Here is a 19,353-nt window from a genome sequence, read left to right on the forward strand (position 1 = left end):
CAGTTATTAGCTCAAGATACAGGCCTCAGTTTCTTCATTAAAAACATGAAGGGGTAGTGTTTTTAATATGAGAAAACTAGTTTCCATTTTCAGAATTACATTTCTTGGCTGGTAATGAAGAGTTCTTAAGTTTTACCATACACCAGGCACAGCTCTGAGCTCTTCATTTAGGTAAGCTTTTATAACCTCATAACCCATGGTTTTGGTGCTATTATTATCCTCATTTTCATACACGGGAATCTGAGGCTTAGAAAGGTTAAGTAGCCCAAGATTTTGCAGCTAATCAAAGGCAGACACAGCTGAAAACCTAGGTCTGACTCCAAAATATAAGTATTAGTATTACACTGTATTTTACCTATAGCTTTACAACTCTGACAGCCAAATTTTCCAGATGACTAAAGTCCTCCCTATTGTAGATATGTGGCCACCCCATATAGAGGTGTATCATGTCCTACTAAGATAAAAATTCAGTCTAAGGAAACTCCTTTTTGTAGACATTATTTGTTCTAGACCTGAGGCTGTATCTGGATGCTACTTTATTTAGGTTGCAATATGTTCCCAACACCCACCTTTTGAGTTTTTTAAATGGTATTTTAATTTTTCCATCAGTTTGTGTGCTCAGACACCTGTAAGCTTTCTCTACGATTCCTCACAGTGCAGAAAAGGAATATTTTTTAACATTATATTAGTAGAGAGCTCCAGATTACTGGTATATTTTAATGAGCAGCCCATTGAACAGGTTCGCTAATTGATTACAACTCCCATGGGAACTCTACTCCAGGGAGAACGAACTCCCGTTTTGCTTTTTCCTTCTGTCCTTTAGTCAGTTTGGTTGTTAGGATTAAGCTAACCCAACAACCAAGGATTGCTAGGCAGAAAAGGATTGAACCTTTAGCTCAACTGCCTCCTTTCCAGAGCGATGAGTGAGGTCCAGGGGATTTAGAGGCGCATATATTCATATCTGTGCTGTCTCATCATCCAAGACTCTAGGTGATGGTCTAGTCAACGGAGCCCCTGACAGCTGATGAGAATTTCTGGAGTAGGTTTAAGGGTCAGGAAGAGGGGGCACCTGGGTGGCTCAGTGGTTGAGGTCTGCCTTTGGCCCAGGTCGTGATCCCCGGTCCTGGTATGGAGTCCCACGTGGGGCTCCCTGTGGGAAGCCTGCTTCTCTATGTCTCTGCCTCGCTCTGTGTGTCTCTCATGCATAAATAAATAAAATCTTAAAAAAAAAAAAAGATGAGGAAGAAGAGGGCCTCGTGTTTCAAATATAAAACTAAAAAAGAAGACTACTTGGATCTGTCCTTTCTGCGCTGTTGCTGTGCTCTTGTGGCACCTTGCCGCCCTTCTCTGGGACTCCGTCTGACTTGCGGGTGGTAATGGTACTCATGGCGCACGGTTTGGTGTGGACACCGATACCTTTCAGGCCTTCAAAGCACTGTGTAGCCTGTGGCTGAACTCCCATTAACCATTAGCTGTGTCCACCCCAAATTTCAGATTGCTAAATCGTTGCCGGTTGCGCTTTCCTCGACACTCTCTTCCAGGAATCCGAGTCTTGTAGACAAAAGCTGACACTTGCATTTTCAAGGGCCTCAAATGGTGCAGTTTTATGAAGTCTGGACACACAGCTCCGACATCCCCATCACCTAGACCAGCAGGCGGGCAGGTGCGCGGAGACTGCACCCGGCGGGGCCCGGGCGGGCGGGCAGGTGGCCGCGGGGTGTCCGGCGGTCCTGGGGCGGCCGCCGAGTGGCTCCGGGGGTGCGGGGTGGGGTGTCCTGACCCGGGCTCCAGCTGCACGGCCAGGGGTCGTGGGCGCGGCGCAGAGGCACACACGATGGGCGCTGGCTTCAAGGGTGGGCTCCCCCGGGAGGCGGAGGGCCGCCTCCTCCAGGTCGCCCTCCTGGTGGGCCGCCTCCCCGCGGGCCCCCACCTCGCCCTGCGCTGGCTCGACGGCGACCCGCGCGTCGCCCCTTTGTCTGGCGGCCCCTCGTCCCCGCTCTGCTGTCAGGGCCTCCTCCCGGGGAGCGAGGCTGCCCCCGGCTGTGGCGACGCACGGAGGAGGCGGCGAGGGCCGAGGCCCCACACTCCCGCCGCGCGGGGCGCCCGCCCACAGCCCCGGCCGCAGCCCTCGCCGAGGCCCGGGAGGGGGCGGGGCGCGGCGCGGTCCGCGCCCTCTGATTGGCTGCGGGCGTCGAGGCGCCGCGCCGCGATTGGGCGGCCGGGCTGTCTGCGCGAGGGCGCGCGAGGTGGGGAGGGGGCGCTGGAAGCTGCTGGAAGTCAGGGGCGGGGCGGGCGGGCGCGGGCGCGGGCGCGGGCGCGGGGGCGGGGGCGCGGGGCGGGCGGGGCGCGGGCGGGGCGCCGGGGGGCGGGGGCGCGGGCGCGCGGGGGCGCCGGGGGGCGGGCCGGGCCGGTCACCGCCCCCGGCCCCGCCCCGGCCCCGCCCCGCCCCGCGCCGCTCACACCGCGGGCGGCCAGGGGCAGGCGCGCCGGCTGCATCCCCATCCTCGGCGTCGCCCGGCTCGGCGCGCGGGGGAGCGGGCGCGGGCGGCCGGAGCGCGGCGGGCGGAGCGCCAGGCCGGCCATGGCCACCACCAGCACCACGGGCTCCACCCTGCTGCAGCCCCTCAGCAACGCCGTGCAGCTGCCCATCGACCAGGTACCCGCGGCGGCCCTGCTGGCGCGCGCCCTCGCCGCCCCCTCCCCGCCGGTGCCACCCGCGCGCGCGCCCGCCGGGGAGGGGGCGACCCGCCCGTTATTGTCCGCGCGCCGCCCCGCGCCGGCCGCCGCTCCCGCGTGCCCACCCAGCCCCCACCCGGCCCCCGCCCGGCCCCCACCCGGCCGTGCCCGTGCAGCCCGGGGGGCTCGGGCACCGACGTGCGCGCGTGCATGCTCGGCCCTGCCCCCGCCGCCCGCCGCAGCCGCGCCCGGACCCCGCGACCCCGCGACCCCGCGACCCGGCGACCCGGGGCCGCTCGCAGTGGTGCGGGCACCGGGTGCGCGGCGCAGGGAGGCCGGGGCGTCCGCGCCCCCCGCGCGCGTGTCGCGGAGGGTGCCCCTCGGGGAGCCGCGTCGGACGTGCCGCGGAGGAGGGGGGCCCGGACGCGCGAGCGGGGCGCGGGGGAGGCCGGCTCCGGGCGCCCCGACCCGCGCCCTGGGACACTTTGCCTTCAAGTGCGGCGCGTTGAGCGAGAGGCAACAGTTTGCGGGAAGGCAGAGGTCGGGGAGGGAAGTCGGAGCGACGCGGTCATCCCGGGGTCCCCAGCCGAGAAAGTTGCAGCCTTGTCGTTGGCGAGAGGGCACCTTACCCCGCCCCTCCCGCCCCCTGGAAGAAACAGCCGGACCCGGTTTAGGGAAGGGGCGTTTGAGTGTGTGCGAAAGGCCTCAGGGTTGTTAAGGAATAAACAGGATTGTGATGGCAAAAGCAGCGCCATTTTTGTGGAGAAAAAAGTTTGGAAGTAATTTCTCCGAGTGACATTTAGGGTAGTGGTTGGGGAAGGGGAAGGGGAAGGGGAAGGGGGCGGCCGAGCTGGAGAATTGCCCTAGCCCCAGGCTAGAGGTGATTAACTGAAATTTCTGCTTAAAAGTGTTTCAGGTGTACTCCATCCAGAGGGGGTTGTACTTTGCAAGGGATCCTGGTTCCTTTTCTTGGGAGTGTTGCTGTCATGTCATCAGGGATTTCATTTATAAGACAGGATTCCTCTGTGTCCATACTCGGTTTCATAGCAGCAAGATGGGAAACCACTCCTGGGCCTGACATTATGACATTAACTTGCTTTGTGCTTGACTGTTTTTTTTTTTTGAAGACTGAAATGTGCCTGAGTATATAAAAAATTTCTGCCTCCTGTTTGGACCTGAATCCCTTATTTCTATTTCAGTCCTAATTTTTGATTCCTGGTAAAGTACCTATGTCCTGCAAATCTTGAGCAACAGTTCTAACGCTGTCATGCTAATGAAATACGAGCCGTGAAATTAATCATGTACTCTAAGAAAGTAGTCCTCTCTGTTTATTAATAAACTGATGAGGACCTAGGGTTGTTTTTTTTTTTTTTTAAATCTTGGCCCCTGTGGAGGATTCTCACTTTTCCAAACTGAAGTACAGTATGACCTTTTAGTGTATTACACTACTGACTTAAGTAGGTTGCTGCCACGGTAGCAGCAAATGGCAGGGATGCAGGATAGGCATCTGTTTAAAAATTTTTTTGATGACGGGAAGCTAGGCCTCAAACTTTTTTCTTTTTAGTTGAGGTGCAGTTGGCATACAGTGCTCTGTTAGTTTCACGTGTACAACATAGTGATTGGACAATTCTGTACATTACACAGTGCTCACCAGATAAGTGTAGTTACCATCTGTCACTATATAACTTTTCATTAATTTTAGGGAACAGGTGTATTCTTTCTTGCTCCGCCTACCATGATGTGTTTTTTTTTTTTTTTAACTCTGCTAATACCTTTTAATTATATAATGCTTATAACTTTTTAAAGTGATGTAGTATTAGTGAACTCTTGTAAATATCTCAGCAATCCAGAGCAAGCTCTTCTCAGTACTGAAATAAACAGGAATCTCGAGGAAGGGTGACAGGACTAGAGATTTTTGACTTTCCTTCTTATTACCTGTAGGTCCTGATTTGGTATCTTGGACAACTTTCTTTCTCTGGGGACTCCTCTCAATTTTTGCAGCCAGTTGTATTTTGAGTTGTTTCCTCTTCTCTAAGCTAATCTGAAGATGTTGGATTAATAACCACACATGCTTAACTTTTTATAGTGATAATAAACTATTAATTTGAAGCACAAAAAAGTCGACTTTTTTTGCTGAGAAAACTCTTGGAGTAATTAAAAACTCATGTTGTAGATTGGGTAAAGAGTCATTTAACCATTAAGATTGAGCAAAATAGAAATTAATTTTTCTAACATGTAAATAATTGAGTCCAAGTTGAGAGGAAGCCTAAGAATTACTTGTAATCAAATAGTGTGATTCAACAGGAAAAAGACAAATCAGGAAATGAAAAGTGTAAAAATATAACTTGTTAGTATGTTAATTTGGTATGTGCTAATTAACAGTGTTTCGAAAATTTAGGAAATTATAAAAGCAGGTGTTTAATGTCAGAGGAAGAAAAAGACCGTGGGGCCAGAGAAATAGTTGAACTCTTGCACAAGAGTGAGCATAGAATTTACAAAATGATAGAAAATACTTGTCTGTATGGAGTATACAAATGTACATTGCAGGCTGTAAGGTAAGAGAGAAGGAGAAATGTTTTGCAGTGAGACCAGGCAAAGCAAAGGGGCAGATCTTGCCTTAGACTCCTGAGTTGGTTAATCCTGAGAATTGCAAAGTGACCTTGAGGTAACCATAGTATTTCTCAGCATGCCTTACATTTAAATAAAAATATTAACTCCAGTATGGAGTGAGGGTAAATGATACTTTAAGTCTCTGATGTTGCCCCTTTCTAGGCCTTGGATTCCAGGTGACTTTATTTCTAGGGTGGTTATCGTGAAAGGGGTGGATGGAGAGTGGATTTTGAGTTAGGACTGAGGGAGAGCTGTGCCAAGACGAGGGCCGGACGTGCTGTGGAGAAGCCATCAGATGTCACTGAATATAATTGTGTTCTTTATTAAGCGCTGATGCGGTGAATTTTTAAAAGACCCCCAAAGTGAGAATGATTACATGTCCCAGACCAAACTATTTTTTAGAGTTTTTTGTTTTTATTTTTTTAGATCTCATCATATCGTATGTTCTGCTACATTTGATTGACTTCACTCTGAGTTACCAGACTGACTCTGCTCTGGTAGCCCCAGAGCAGCTATGGTAAAATATCCCCAGCGATGGGGTATCCAGGGTGGCATTCTTGGCAGCCAGTTGGCCCCATCACACGGTCCCATTTGGAGACAGCGCCATCGGTTTAGGGATGGAGCTATTTGGGTGGAGAGAGGACAAGAGGGAGACTCAGATATTTTGAAAAGTTTGGAGGAGGAAGAAAACGATGGGTGGGGGAAGGAAGATGACCTGTTGCAGCTAATCCTGCAAAGTCAGGTCATCATTACAGTGGGTGACACCTTACAGTTTACAGATCTCTTTCACAGCATTGTATGATGTAATTGAGCCTCACAATACCTTGTGAAGTCAGATGAGATTCAAGGTCTGATATATTTTAGCTGGATGTATATATGTTATATATATGTCGTACATATTATGGTATTAACCATTTGAGTAAGAGGTCAATTTTAACTTATAGTCTTAATATGTGGCAAATAATTTTGGCAGATCACTGTTGTAGATCTGGATTGCCAGTATATTTTGGGGGGAGATAGTGGAGATAAAGAACTTACCAGATACTGAAGTTCTGGTGGTAATTGTTGGAATAGAGAAAACTCTGTGTGTCTGTAAGAGAGAAAGAAGTGTGAATGGAGGCTTATAAAATCCTGTTTTGTTTTTGGTCAATTTGTTGATTGACCTTTTCTGTATATTTTTCCCACTGTACGATATAGGCATCCAATGGAGTGAAGGAATATGTCTGGGAAAAGAGTAGTTTCAAATATTAGCTTATTTAATCCTCCCATAGTTCTGTGCTGTGATGAACCCCATTTTACAGATGAAGAAATAAGTGGAGTTTTCAGCATTGGGCCTTTGTAAGAATACGGCTTTTAGGGGGAAGAAGGTGAGTAACAACGAAACAAGCCAATCAAGGATTGATTTTATTTTAAAGCTGCCACTTGAACGCTTTAGGTTTAGGACATAAATATTTAACTCATTTGTCTGTCCTGTCTACTTTTACACCCGTAATGAGCATCAGTCTTCATCACGAGAACCCAGAAAATACTGAGACAATCTGCTGTGGAAGATTCCTTTTAATAAGGAAGGCATATGGAACTAGGAATCTTGAATCTGTATTTTAGGCCCTGTCAGTTAACTAATTTTAGATATGTCACTTTACATAAATGAGTTCCCTTCTGTGTAAAATGTGTGTTGCGCTTAGTTTTAGAATTCCATGATCCTGTGTTTGTTTCATTAGCTGAAGAAGCTGCCCCAAATTCTTTCTGGACTGAGTTGGAGGGAATATAAATAAAAACTTGAGGGAGGAAAAATGGACTAATAAATTTTGAAGAAGTTTGCAACAGTGAGAATTGAAACTGCCTTTCTTTAATCTGAAGCAGCTAAGCAAAATAACCACATGCCCTGAAAATTGCAGTTAACGCTGGTTTCCCTGAATTCTGTCCCTTTATCTGTAGGAAGTAGTAGTGTGGTGGTGGGGTGGCAGAGGCACGATTGGGTCTGCAGCCAGACTCCGCCAGCCCTGTGCTCTTTGGCAGATTACTGTTTTTCTTCAACCCCCAGTCTCCTCATCTGTAAAACAAATAATAAATAACACCTACTTGTAGATTATTGTGAAGATTAAAACACATGAAGTCTCTGTAGAGCGCCTGGCTCCTCGAATGTTTGTTACACCTTTCCTCTCCACGCGTTAGGAACTGTATGTAAGTTAACATCTGTTCATATGTATTCCAGTTTTCATCTTTAGGACTTCCTTTTTTAGGAAGGGAAATAGGAGGTTGAGGTTCAGTCATATGCCCACACAGTGATTAAATTAGGATTAAAAAATCTAGTTTTGAATTTGGAGTCAGAAGTGGTTTTTCTGCCTCTTTACAGCTTCAAGAGTTCTTTTGTCCCCTGCTTTAAAACTTCCTGTGTTGGCCCTGCCTTGAGAGGTACAAATAACCCCAGTCTCTGTTTATGGGGGGTCCATCAGGGCTGACTTTCCAGGGAAGTCATCAAAACGACTCACACACACACAGCTTTTGCCTGCAGTCAGTTAACAGGTGAGATTCCACAATGAGAGAACTTGATAAGATTTCTTTAAAATAAGACAAGCCATAACCACAGTCCTTGCAAGAGGGATCATTTCATGATTTTAAGGATGACATGGGTCTAGCCTGAAGCCCAGCTTTGGTAAATATGTAGGGTGTGGAAAAAGAGGGCGAGGATCACTAGTGTGTGAAAGGTAGAATCAGGATTCAGGAGATCCGAATAGGCGCCAGCCTTCTTCTTTCTGGGCTTATCAGAATCCTAACCATTCTTCCAATTCTGTGTCCCATGCACCTTGCGAATAAATCTTTCTCTGAATCCTCTCCGAAGTGACTGATTTCTTATTCGAACCACAGAAGTATTTTGGATTTGATACAGTTCCGGCATTTATTCTGCTTATCTATGTATCAGGCAGGGTTCTGGTGGGAGCCAGGTTGAACTAGGTAACCAAGGAGACCTTAAGAACTATTTACTGAGATAAGGGCAGGTTTAGGGAAATCAGCAAGGAGGAGCCCAGTCCCCCAGGACCAGCTCCACCAGGCCTAGAGACTGGGAGGAAATGGAGCAGAACCCTAAGGGGGAGCCCGAGGGGCTGCTCCCAGAGGCCTCCTTGAGAAGGGGGTGGGAGAGGTGAATGATACCTTGCACCCCTCCCATCCTCCATCTCCTGCTGGTGTCTCCTTCGAGGGCGCTGGATGCTTTGGGGCCGCAGAATTGAAGTGGAGGGTGGATCTGGAAGGGCATTTAAATACCCACAACAATATGATTACTAGTAAGTATCTTACAATTTTACTCATTTCTCGACCTGCTGAATACAAATAAAAAAAACCTTTTGTCACATCCCCATTCTTTTTCTCAGTTATTCATTTTGAAAGAATAGTTGATTCTTGCTGTTTCATTTTCCTAATTCCTGTTCACTCTTAGAACCGTTGCAGTCAGTCTGCTGCCTCCAACACTAACAGCCGGGTCCAGCGGCGGCTTGAAGAGATGCACTCATGGTCACTTGCCTGTGTCACACTCCTCTTGGCCTCCACGCTGCCTGCGGCGGTGCGCTTTCAAGAGTGGCTCTGAGACCGCTTGTATCAAAAGTCCCTCCCTCGGGGCTGTTGTTAAAAATACAGATTCCCAGTGTCTACCTAGAACCTCCTGCATGAGATGAGGGCCAGGGAACCAGTGTTTTTGACCAGGCTCTTTCCTACCCCCACCCCCAACCCCACCCCCTATCAGAAAGCTTTTTAAGAGTCTCCATATTAACTCAAAGGCTAGAAACATGTGATGTGTTTTTAAAATGTTTGTATTTGATTATTTAATGTGTAGCCTCTAAAATAGAACACAGGATTATGGTGCTATTGGCAGTAGGATCGCAATATTTGGAAAAATAAAATTCATAGTGTTCTCCAGGCGGTATGGGCCTGAAATGGGCCAGGTTTTTTGTTGAATGAGGTACACGCCTCGCTTCAATCCTGTTGTTTATCTCTCGTGACTGTGTATAACCTCAGGTATAGACAGTGTCAGGAGTTAGAAGGTGGGCTCCTCCCCAGATATGAGGCCTGCCCGGTGAGAGGTGCTGTCCCCCCCGATTGCCAGCCCTACTTTGAGAACCTTGGACGGCGGGCTGAGAACCTCTTGGTGTGGCCGCTCACTCCCTTATATTATCCAGAGCACGGCCGCCCCAGCCAGGCCGGGCGACAGCGTGCCCAAGGCCTCGAGTCTACAGGTGGTGGAGCGGGAGTTTCAAGCCTGGTCAGCTGCTGCTTGAGGTACCTGTGTCCTCAGTCACTTGATGTTCCTTCTGTTGCTTTTCCTGTCTTTTGAGTCCGCCTTGGAGTAAGCTGTTTCCCCTGCAGCCCTCCCGCTCCGCCTCTCCCCTCGGCTCCGGGCTCCCACCTGTTGGTCCCTCCATGGGAGTGGAGCAGAAGCGCCCCCCCCCCCCCCCGTCATCCGGATCTGTCTTTGGGAGGCGTTAATGGGCACATCTCGGGCTCCCCCCTTTCCTGGGGCTCCTTCTCACACGTGGTTTCCTGCCCACTCTAGGAAGCCCTGTTTGGTTTCGGGGGGTTTGGCCACCGTCGCTGATGAGAGCTTCCCAGCAACTGCCTCGTGTCCCTCCTGCTTTCACCTCTGAGGGCACCTGTAGCACTTTTACCCAGATGATTTCATTTGCTTATTTTATTTCATTTATTTCATTTTCTCCCTGCTGGGCCATCAGTTGCCTACGAATCGGGGCCTCCTCTTACTCACGTGTGCCCCTCATGCTTCGGACCAGCGCTGGCTCACTTAGGCCGCGCTTGGGATGAGGGCACCCCCGCGGCCAAGAGCACAGATTGGCACCGGTGACTGTCACTTACTAGCTGTGGCCTTGGCATCCACGGATCTCTGGTAGGCAGGAGGGTCCTGGTCTCTGGAATGGGGCAGCCGGTGGGCCCTGCGCCTCGGGATGGGCTTGGCGGGGTGGAGGTGGCTCCCTGGGCGCCGCCGAAGCTCGCTGGTGGCTCCCGGACTCCGCAGGTGTCTTTCCCAGGTGGTGGCCGCCACAGCGTCGGCCCGCGAGCTCGGGGGTCTGGGGGTGCGTTTGCGGCCGTCCCTGGTGCCCGTATTTGAGCGTCCGGTGTGCCGGACAGTGTGCTGGCCCTGCGGATCCGGAGAAGAAAGTGGCTGCAGCCTAGAGCAGTGATTTTAAGACTATTCCAGAAGCACCACTAGCAGGGGGAGCCGGTGCCCGGGATCGGGGCGGAGGGTCTGGGTGAGGAGCTCCGAGGAGTGGACAGGGGGCCTGTGCACTTGTGCTCCACGGGACCCCGGGATCGTTTTCGTGGTGGCTCTTTACTGGGTGACGCGCTTCCTTGTCTCTGCAGCCCAGCTGGCCAGGGGCTCCCCGCGTGGGGTTCAGGTCCCCCCGTGACTTGGTGACCTCCAGCGTCCCTGGCCTGTGAGGCTTACTGAAGCCTGCACAGCCGACCCGTCGTTCCCAGGGAAGCTCCACCAAGCCTTTTGGCTGACTTTATTTTTTTGGTAACTTAAAAGGAGATTGGGAAAGCCTAGAAGAACTTTGGAGGGCTGCGACGATTGTTCCAAAGGAAATGAAGATAACCCCGAGAGGTACCAGCATTCTCAGCGAAATGACTGCAGCGTCTGGTGATGCGGGAGATTAGGAGTGGTTGAGAAGAGAGGCTTTATCAGGAGATTGGGAAGAAGCCTTCAGACTGCGTAATTGTCTTTATTCAGAAAGAACAAAGGGCTGCCGCGGGTGCTGTGCCCTCTCCCCTTCCAGAAGGACTCCTTTGGGGTATATGCCCCCTGGCCCAGGACCAGCCGATCCAGGGAAGCCCGGGCCAGCAGCAGGTGCCACCACTGGATCCCCTCTTGCAGCCAGCGTCCTTGTGGACTGAGGAAGCCAGGGGACCCCCAGCTGCCAAACAGAGGGACCTGACTTTTTTGTGAAGACGCAGGCCTCTGACCAGCTCGCCTTGCCCCTGTCTAGGCAGTGGACAAAATGTCACATACTTTATTTTAATCCACAACCCCATAGAAACCTAGTTTTTAGAGGATTTCTGTGTGAAACTAGGTATTTATGGAAGACTGGACTTACAGATAATGTATAATTTTAGGTATATTTAAGTTACTCAGTTATATGTGTATTAAATAACTCTCTGCTTATACAAACAACAAACTCTGAATCCTTTTCCTTTTTTTAAAAAATATTTTATTTATTTATTTATTCATGAGAGACACAGAGAGAGGCAGAGACACAGGCAGAGGGAGAAGCAGGCTCCCTGCAGGGAGCCCGACGTGGGACTCGATCCCAGGACCCCAGGATCATGACCTGGGCTGAAGGCGGCGCTGAACTGCTGAGCCACTCAGGCTGCCCTGAATCCTTTTCTTTTTGAAACTAAATTATATGTAAATCTACATACATGAAAGATACTTAGGTGATACCTAGGTTTTTCTTTTTTTAACTTATTTAAATTAAGTTAACATACAGTGTATCATTAGTTTCAGACGGATACTTATTTTGTTAAAACTGAATGGAAAGGCTCTGCCTTTTTGCAAAACCACAGGTCTAGTGGGTGCTCAGTGGTGATTGAATTGAATGCATTCAATTTGACAATATTAAATTTCAAAGATAAATGTAAAGTCCTGCAATGAAGTTCTAGAAATTAATTGTATAAAAGGAGAATGGCCTGAGACCAGCATTAAATTTTATGAGTAAACCTTGGGAGAGTTTTTGTTGATTGGAAGGTGCCATTTAGCTGACCAGGTCACAGGTTAGGTGAAGTAGTAACGCCAAATTAAATTACAAATTTGGACGTCTAGAGGTCACTGGGCAAGGAATGTAAATGAACATAAATGTAGGTGCAGCCTTTTATGAGGTGCGGACAGCATGGCCATCTCTAAAAAGAAAGCCCTCCCTCTTGCTCATGGTTACCAAAGCTGATTTTTCAAGGGAAGCTGGAATGCTAGATTTTTGTGAAAATACGATTTTTAAAATTTTGGCTAAAATATGCTTACGTTTTCTTTCTTTGAGCTCGAACAACACGTGTAGGCCAGATTTAGCTTATTGGCCATTAAGAAGTATGTAGCAGTTTCTGTTACAGTTGAGGGTGGGGAGTCTGCTCTGAAGTGTATCGGTCTGGAACATGAACCAACCAGATTATAACAATAGTCAGCACCCAGGACTAGAGAATCTCTGTCATGCAGTAGTTGAAGAAGTAATTCTTTTATTTCATCACTTGGTAATTTCATCCTTAAATTGGCCAATAGAATTTCAAATTAAGTTTCACCTGACTAGTTCTTTTCCTTGGGAGTGGGTCACATCTTGGAAATAATCTTGAAAGTTGATATCCCTCTATTTTTTATTTTTAAAATATTTTATCCATTTATTTTAGAGAGAGCTAACAAGTAGGGAGGGGCAGACAGAAGGGGAAAGAATTCGAAGCAGACTCTGCACCAAGCATGGAGCTGAATGCAGGATGTGGGGCTTGATCCTACCACTGTGAGTCCCGGACCTGAGCAAAAACCAAGGCTTAGATGCCCAACTGATTGTGCCACCCAGGTGCCCCAGAGAGTTAATATCCCTTTAAAGAGGGAAGGTTGGAATCTTACACAACTATCGTTTCATTCTTTAGGCAGATCTAGTATTACAGATTAGATTAATTGATCTAAGTTGTCCAGGCTGTTTTGTGGGGTGTGACATTAAAAAAAAAAATCTAATAGGGAATAAAGTAATATTTGAAAATATTTGATTGTATAAGCCCCTGCCACTTTTTCAGTTTTGTTAGAGTGTACATTGTATTTTGGCTGGTGTGTTTTGTCTTGTGATAACTATTCAGGGTTTGGAGTTTAAGTTTAATCTACAGTTGCTTCACTGTGAGTCTTAGCATGCCTTTTCTAATACTAGGACTGGCACAGCTGTTCATGTTAGCTGCTTACCAAGAATAGAAATAACGAAGACTTTCAGTGTCTGAGTAGAGCTGAGAAGATGAAGGTAGAGGGCAGGGTGAAGATTCCCTTGCTGATCCTTAGTATCTTTGGAGATAAGAGGTCCCTAGTCTAAGATGATAATTTTGTTCTTGTAAAATATTTTAAAATCACATAGTAAGAGAAAGTCTTAGTATATTTGGCATCAAGAAATTGAGCTTCAGCCTTCCATTGGATTTGAATGCAAATTCTGATAAACTAATCAAAATTGAAAGAGAATTTTGGGTATTGTCAAACTGGATATTTGTTACAATTTGCAATATGGCTTGGAAGGATTCCATTCTAAAGTGGTTTCTTTTTTAAAGTGCAGGAAATATAAATTAATGGAGAAATACAGTGTTCTAAGAAGGTTTTTGGCACAGACTCAGAGTTTACCACATAGGATATAAAGTAATTTATAAAGTAATTTTGGTAGCCAACACTTGAGTAGATTTAAAAAAAAAAGTCCTCAGAATATTAAAGACCAAAGGATGTTGGGACCATTTCAGCAAAGACAGAATAAATTGAAATAATGCCCAAAGCTGGTCCTGGATTATTTTCCTTTCTGTATTGATTTTATTGAAAACAAGGACCTCTGGAAAACAATGAAAATGTTAAACTGCACTTCCCTATTTTGTTCCTAATTCTAGATTAGGGAGATGTATAATATTGAAGTTTTAGCTCTTGTAAAACGATAAAAGGCCCTATAGGTCAGTGTGCCTTGGCTAGGTTGGTGACGTGGATTAGCAAGTAGATTAGCCATCTCTGTTTTGGACAACAGACAGTGTGCAACAGGGCCCGGCCCAGCAAAGGAAGGCCAAGTGTGTGGTGTATTACTGTAAGTCCTATCCTGGGACGGTGGACGATGACCAAAATCCAGAGCCTTCTCTGAAACTGGGGATCAAGTTAACGAGATAGTAGTCATGTAGGAGATAAACCTTTGATAAATTGGTATCATTCTGAGAGTGACTATGGAAATTTGTAAATTGTTGGAGGGTGGTAATCTGCAGCGAATGTTCGTACTTTTAGAACATTTTTTTTTTAAAGACATTATTTATTTATTCGTGAGAAACACACACACACACACAGAGAGAGAGAGAGGCAGAGACACAGGCAGAGGGAGAAGCAGGCTCCATGCAGGGAGCCCGACGTGGGACTCGATCCCAGGTCTCCAGGATCAGGCCCTAGGCTGTAGGCGGCGCTAAACCGCTGAGCCACCAGGGCTGCCCTAGAACATTTTTTTTTTAAAGAGGAAAGTTGCTGGGTGATGGTAACACTTGAGGTGTTAGGAATCACCATTTTGGTGGGAAAGAGAAAGAAGGATAAGTAGTTATGGCTTACTGAGTACGTTGTAGGCCACGGGTTTATTAGGTCCTGGATGTGAAGATGAGTAAGAGCTGGTTCTGGCTCTTGAGCTGCTTGTGTAGCACGAAGAGAAAGATTGACAAATGTTTACAGCATGTACGTGAGCATCAGAGGAGATGTTGGGATTAGTTTGGATAAAGCTGCTACAACAGAGAAGCCCAATAATGTCAGTGACTTTGAGATAGTTTATTTTTCTTAGGTATCAGTTTGATGCAAATGGCCTAGACTGGTGGATAGTTAGGCACCACCTGGTCATCCAAATACCCGTATTTCTTTCAGCACATTGTTCTTCTACTGGGGCCTTATTATCAGCCTGATTGAGGCTGGTTTGTGTATGGCAGTGGTCGTCCTTAAGCTAGAGGTGGCACGAGGATCCTCTGCTGCACTTGCTGAAACACATTGCTGTGCCCTATGAACAGGTTCCAGATCGGGGCCTGACAATTTGCCAAGTGTACTGGGTTCACAGGTGATGTTACTGCTGCTGCCCTGGCAACCATACTTTGAGATTTTGGAGGGTTCCAGTCCTCCAGCAGGAAAGAAGGAGAGAGAACCCAAGTGGTCAGTCATTGGCCAGAAGTGGCACATACGTATCACTGTGACTCACATTCCTTTTGCTAGAGCTTTGTCTCATGGCCACAGGTCACAGCAAGGGGATGGTTGGGAGTGGGTCTAGGGGCTGGTAAATGTCACCTACCTGGGCAGCCGTGTCCAGCCACACTTCTGCTACTGTGTAAGAGCAGGACAGGCTCCACCCCACTCTGGAATCATCTAGGGAAAAACAGCTGTAACTCAGGGCTGGTTTGGCCATGCAAGGTAACACTGGAGATAGAATCTTGAGGGTTGAATTTTCCTGACATCCCAGGGAGGCTGAACAACTTGCATTTCAGGAAGTTGTTTGCAAAGGAAAGGAGGGCAGGCTCACTCCTTCAGTAAATACTGGTTGCTGGTCAGGCTTTGTGTGAGGCCTGGTACTGCAGGGAGTCAAAGTAGAAGGGCAGGGGCTCATGATGCCACTGATTAAAAAGCAAATATGCTTCATGCATTAAGACTCCAGTGGTTAAGATCATAGGTGCAGGAGTCCGCGCGGATTCAGGTTGTGGTTCTGCCACTAAGCAGCACAAGCCATGTGCGTCGCTTGGGCCTCACTTCTGTACCACAGAGCAAGCGCTCCATGAACGATGGCTCCCATTGCACCTTTGGTGGGCACTGCTCATGTGAAACAAAATCTTCGCTAGGAAGTCTCTGCTGGATGGCTGTCTGGCTTCTCCTTGAGCACCTCTGTGATGGAGAACCTCCTTCCTTTATTTGGCCAGTTCCATTTCTGGATAGCTGTAGCTGTGAGGGAGTTTGTTATCCTGGGGCCCATAAACTTTCTGAAATAATCCAGAAATGCTCTGATTAAGCCCATTTCTTCATGGTCACCTTTCAGGTCATTGGAGACATTCCATTCTTTCTTTCCATGGTTGGCCAATGAGCAACTGCACTTTAGTAAATTAGATTTCGCTACCCCTCCATTTTCTAATATGGAATGCATGGGCTTATGCGTGAATACTTGTAGCTCTCCTGGGATGGATGCCCTGCAGCTACACGTTCAGTTTCCAAGTGTTGCTCTCTTGAGAGTATTGCATTGTTGGCATACTTGTTTGAAGATTTATTGCTTTTTTGCCTCTATTATTTACTAATATGTACGAAATAATAAAAACAAAATTACTGATTGAGTAATGGAGCATGTTCTCATAAATGATACGTTTGAATGATCATGATATGATAGATGATGATAGAAACCATTGGGCATGCCCCAAATGCCACTCTTTACGACCCAGTGGCCTCATTGTACACAGCTGGCTTATTGTTCAGGTGTGAAAAAAAAGAGTATACCTGAAGAACATGGGTGAAATGCTGGAAATGTGTCATCTAAGATTGTGTTTAAATCTTGTGTCCATCAAGTCACATTTTTGATCAGATGTCTGATGGTTGAATGGTTAAAATCAACAGTAAGTTAAAGCTGAATATTATCCAGGCAAATCTCAAGAGTTTCTCTGTCCTCAACTCCTAAAAATGATTGACAATGTCTTCTAATTATTTTGGCAAACATTTGTTTCCCTCCATAGATTTGAAACAGTAGGAATTCTCTTCTTAAACATTCTTATGAAGACTGTTGACTTGAGGTTTAATTAGCGAGAACAAAACATGTTTTGGATACCCTAGTTCTCATTCACACCTCCCTTTTCTTCATAGTCCTGAGGTATTTTTATTGTGTGTGTATGATTCATTGTGGTTCATATTGTGAGTTTAGAGTTTTTCTGCTTGTGAAATTGAGATGGTGGAGCTGATTATTCTGTTTTTAATTCATTCTTAGAAGATGTGTAGAATTCCCAAATAGAGCATTTTCATTAAAAAAAGGTCATTTTTCATGACTTGAATGGAACTAAATAACAGTTTTGGCACTTATTAATTATAACAGCAGTTTACTCCTGTGGTAAGAAATGTGTAGTTATAGCTCACCTGATAGATAATAATGTGAAAATCCTACAAGGTGAATTTACAAGTTAAATGTATAATGCTTAACTATATATATTTGAAAGTAAATATTCATCATGAAAAATAAATGTGAATGACATGCATTGTTTGTATTATTGGTGTTACTTGGCTGCTTGGAGATAATGATAGGTTAGGTTATCTCGGGAGATAAAATTGAGATAAGTGAAAAATTCAAGGATACCAGGAAATAGGCCTTTTACCGGCTAAGACCCAAACCAAAGCAGAGCAGTGGCTTTAGGCTGAGTCAGCAGGGCAAAACCAAACTTCAGTTCATCTGTAACTTGAGAAGTGGATGAAATTAGGTATTTCATATTTTTTTTTTTTTTTTTTTGCTCTTTGGGAGCTGATTCTTCTTATATTACATATAAATTCATTTGATATTTGTGCATTTTTATTTCATTTGTATTTTTACCAACGATGTATTATGTACACTATAGGCAACTGAACTTAGTTTGTATATTTTCTATCTGATTTAAAAAGTAATACATAATTCCTTGTGTAAAATTTGTAAGATACAGAGTATACAGATAAAAATTGGAAAATCACCCATTATTCTTCCAACTCAGAGGCTACTTTTGCTGACTCCTGTATGAGTGTGTGTATGTATGTGTACACATTTATGTATTTAAACAAAATTGAGTACATCCTAAATGTTAAATTTTTGTGACCTTTTATTTTTACTTAACATTTTGAGAGTCATTTCCAATTTTATTAAATTTCTTTCCAGGGATGCCTGGGTGGCTCAGTGGTTGAGCATCTGCCTTTGGTTCAGGGCGTGATCCTGGAGTCCTGGGATCGAGTCCCATGTCGGGCTCCCTGCATGGAGCCTGCTTCTCCCTTTGCCTGTGTCTCTGCCTCTTTCTCTCTGTTTTTCTCATGAATAAATGAATAAAAAAAAAATCTTAACAAAATCGCTTTCCAAAACCTATATAATATTCCAACATTTGGGTGTACATAGTTTAATTATTCCTCAGGTTGTATATAGTTTTTTGTTATCATTTTGCAATAAACTTCCTTATGTATCCATTTGGTACAAACACCTGTTTATTTCCTTAGAATAAGAAATTTCTTAGGTTTGAGGCAATAGGCAAAATTACTGTTTTTTTTTTAAATAATTATGAGAACTTTTTCTTTTAATTATCACAGTTTATTTTCTTCTTTAATATTTTTAATCATGTTTTCACTTTTGAAAATTTCTTCATACTTACACCCTTTAGAAGTTACCTTGTCTTGGGGCACCTGGGCAGCTCAGTTGGTTAGGCAACCGACTTGAAAAAATTTCTTTTTTAAGATTTTATTATTTATTTATTTATTTGACAGAGAGAGAGAGAAAGAGAGAGAGAGAGAGAGAGCGCACAAGCAGGGGGGAGCAGCAGGCAGAGAGAGAGAGAGGGAGCAGCAGACTCCTTTCAGAGCAAGAAGCCTGATGTGGGACTCGATCCTAGGTACCAGGGATCATGATCTGAGCCGAAGGCAGATGCTTAACTGACTGAACCACCCAGGTGCTCTTAAGCATCTGACTCTTGATCTTGGTTCAGGTCTTGATCTCACTGCCATGAGTTCGAACTTAGTTAAAAAGAAGTTACCTTGTCTTGTTCTCCTGTGTGGGAGTGTTTTGTGTGTAGGAAGTTGTCAGGGCTGCCCAGCTTGGGTGAGTGTCCACTCACAACTGGGAATGTGCTTCCCTTGCCCCTCCACCTCCACCACTTGGTTGAAGGATTAAGAAGAGGCCCCATCGTAGGTGCTATGTGGCTCTTTATATCCCTTGCCTCTGGCTGGCACTGAGCGAGGGGCTTTTTTGTACACTGTTTTTGTAAGCCTTGGTTTACCAGGTTGTTTCCCCGACTAGACTGAGCAAGGTCTTTGGTGCAAGAACCAGGGATCCGTTCAACGTGCCTGCCTACATCTGCAGGCGTTTGTCAGATGTCTACATTGCCTTCAGGTTTTAGGATGATAGTTCCAATTTTTAGAAAAATGATACTAAATTAATTTTTAAGCCTTCAGACCATTTGGAAGTCTACCAGCAATTTTTTTGTTTGTTTTTAAAACAAATCAGTTACTCAAAAGCATTTCTAGAATTTCGGTGTCATGCTTAACGTCTTCATGGTATTTGCTTACATGTTCTCATTCCAGGGTCCTAGTTTCTTACTCCACTTTGTGTGGTGGTGAGTTAGACTTTAACATGAAAAGGA

The 19,353-nt window shown here is 46.2% G+C and overlaps 1 protein-coding gene across 3 annotated transcripts in view; it reads left to right on the forward strand.

Annotated features, from left to right (window-relative positions):
- Positions 1 to 2,468: 2,468 nt before the first annotated feature.
- The window catches only part of MBOAT2 (membrane bound glycerophospholipid O-acyltransferase 2), a 122,906-nt gene continuing 106,021 nt past the window's right edge, over positions 2,469 to 19,353 (forward strand). Inside the window, exon 1 of one of the 3 annotated variants that reach the window (XM_072767745.1) lies at positions 2,469 to 2,656. Coding sequence is in view for 1 of the 3 variants with exons in the window: in XM_072767741.1 (XP_072623842.1) it covers positions 2,582 to 2,656 (75 nt within the window). In the remaining 2 variants the exon portion in view is untranslated. The remainder of the gene's footprint in view (positions 2,657 to 19,353) is intronic. The other 2 variants (XM_072767741.1, XM_072767743.1) reach the window with 2 other exon arrangements.

Source organism: Vulpes vulpes, chromosome 8 (genome assembly GCF_048418805.1).
Source record: "Vulpes vulpes isolate BD-2025 chromosome 8, VulVul3, whole genome shotgun sequence".
NCBI classification, from domain to species: domain Eukaryota; kingdom Metazoa; phylum Chordata; class Mammalia; order Carnivora; family Canidae; genus Vulpes; species Vulpes vulpes.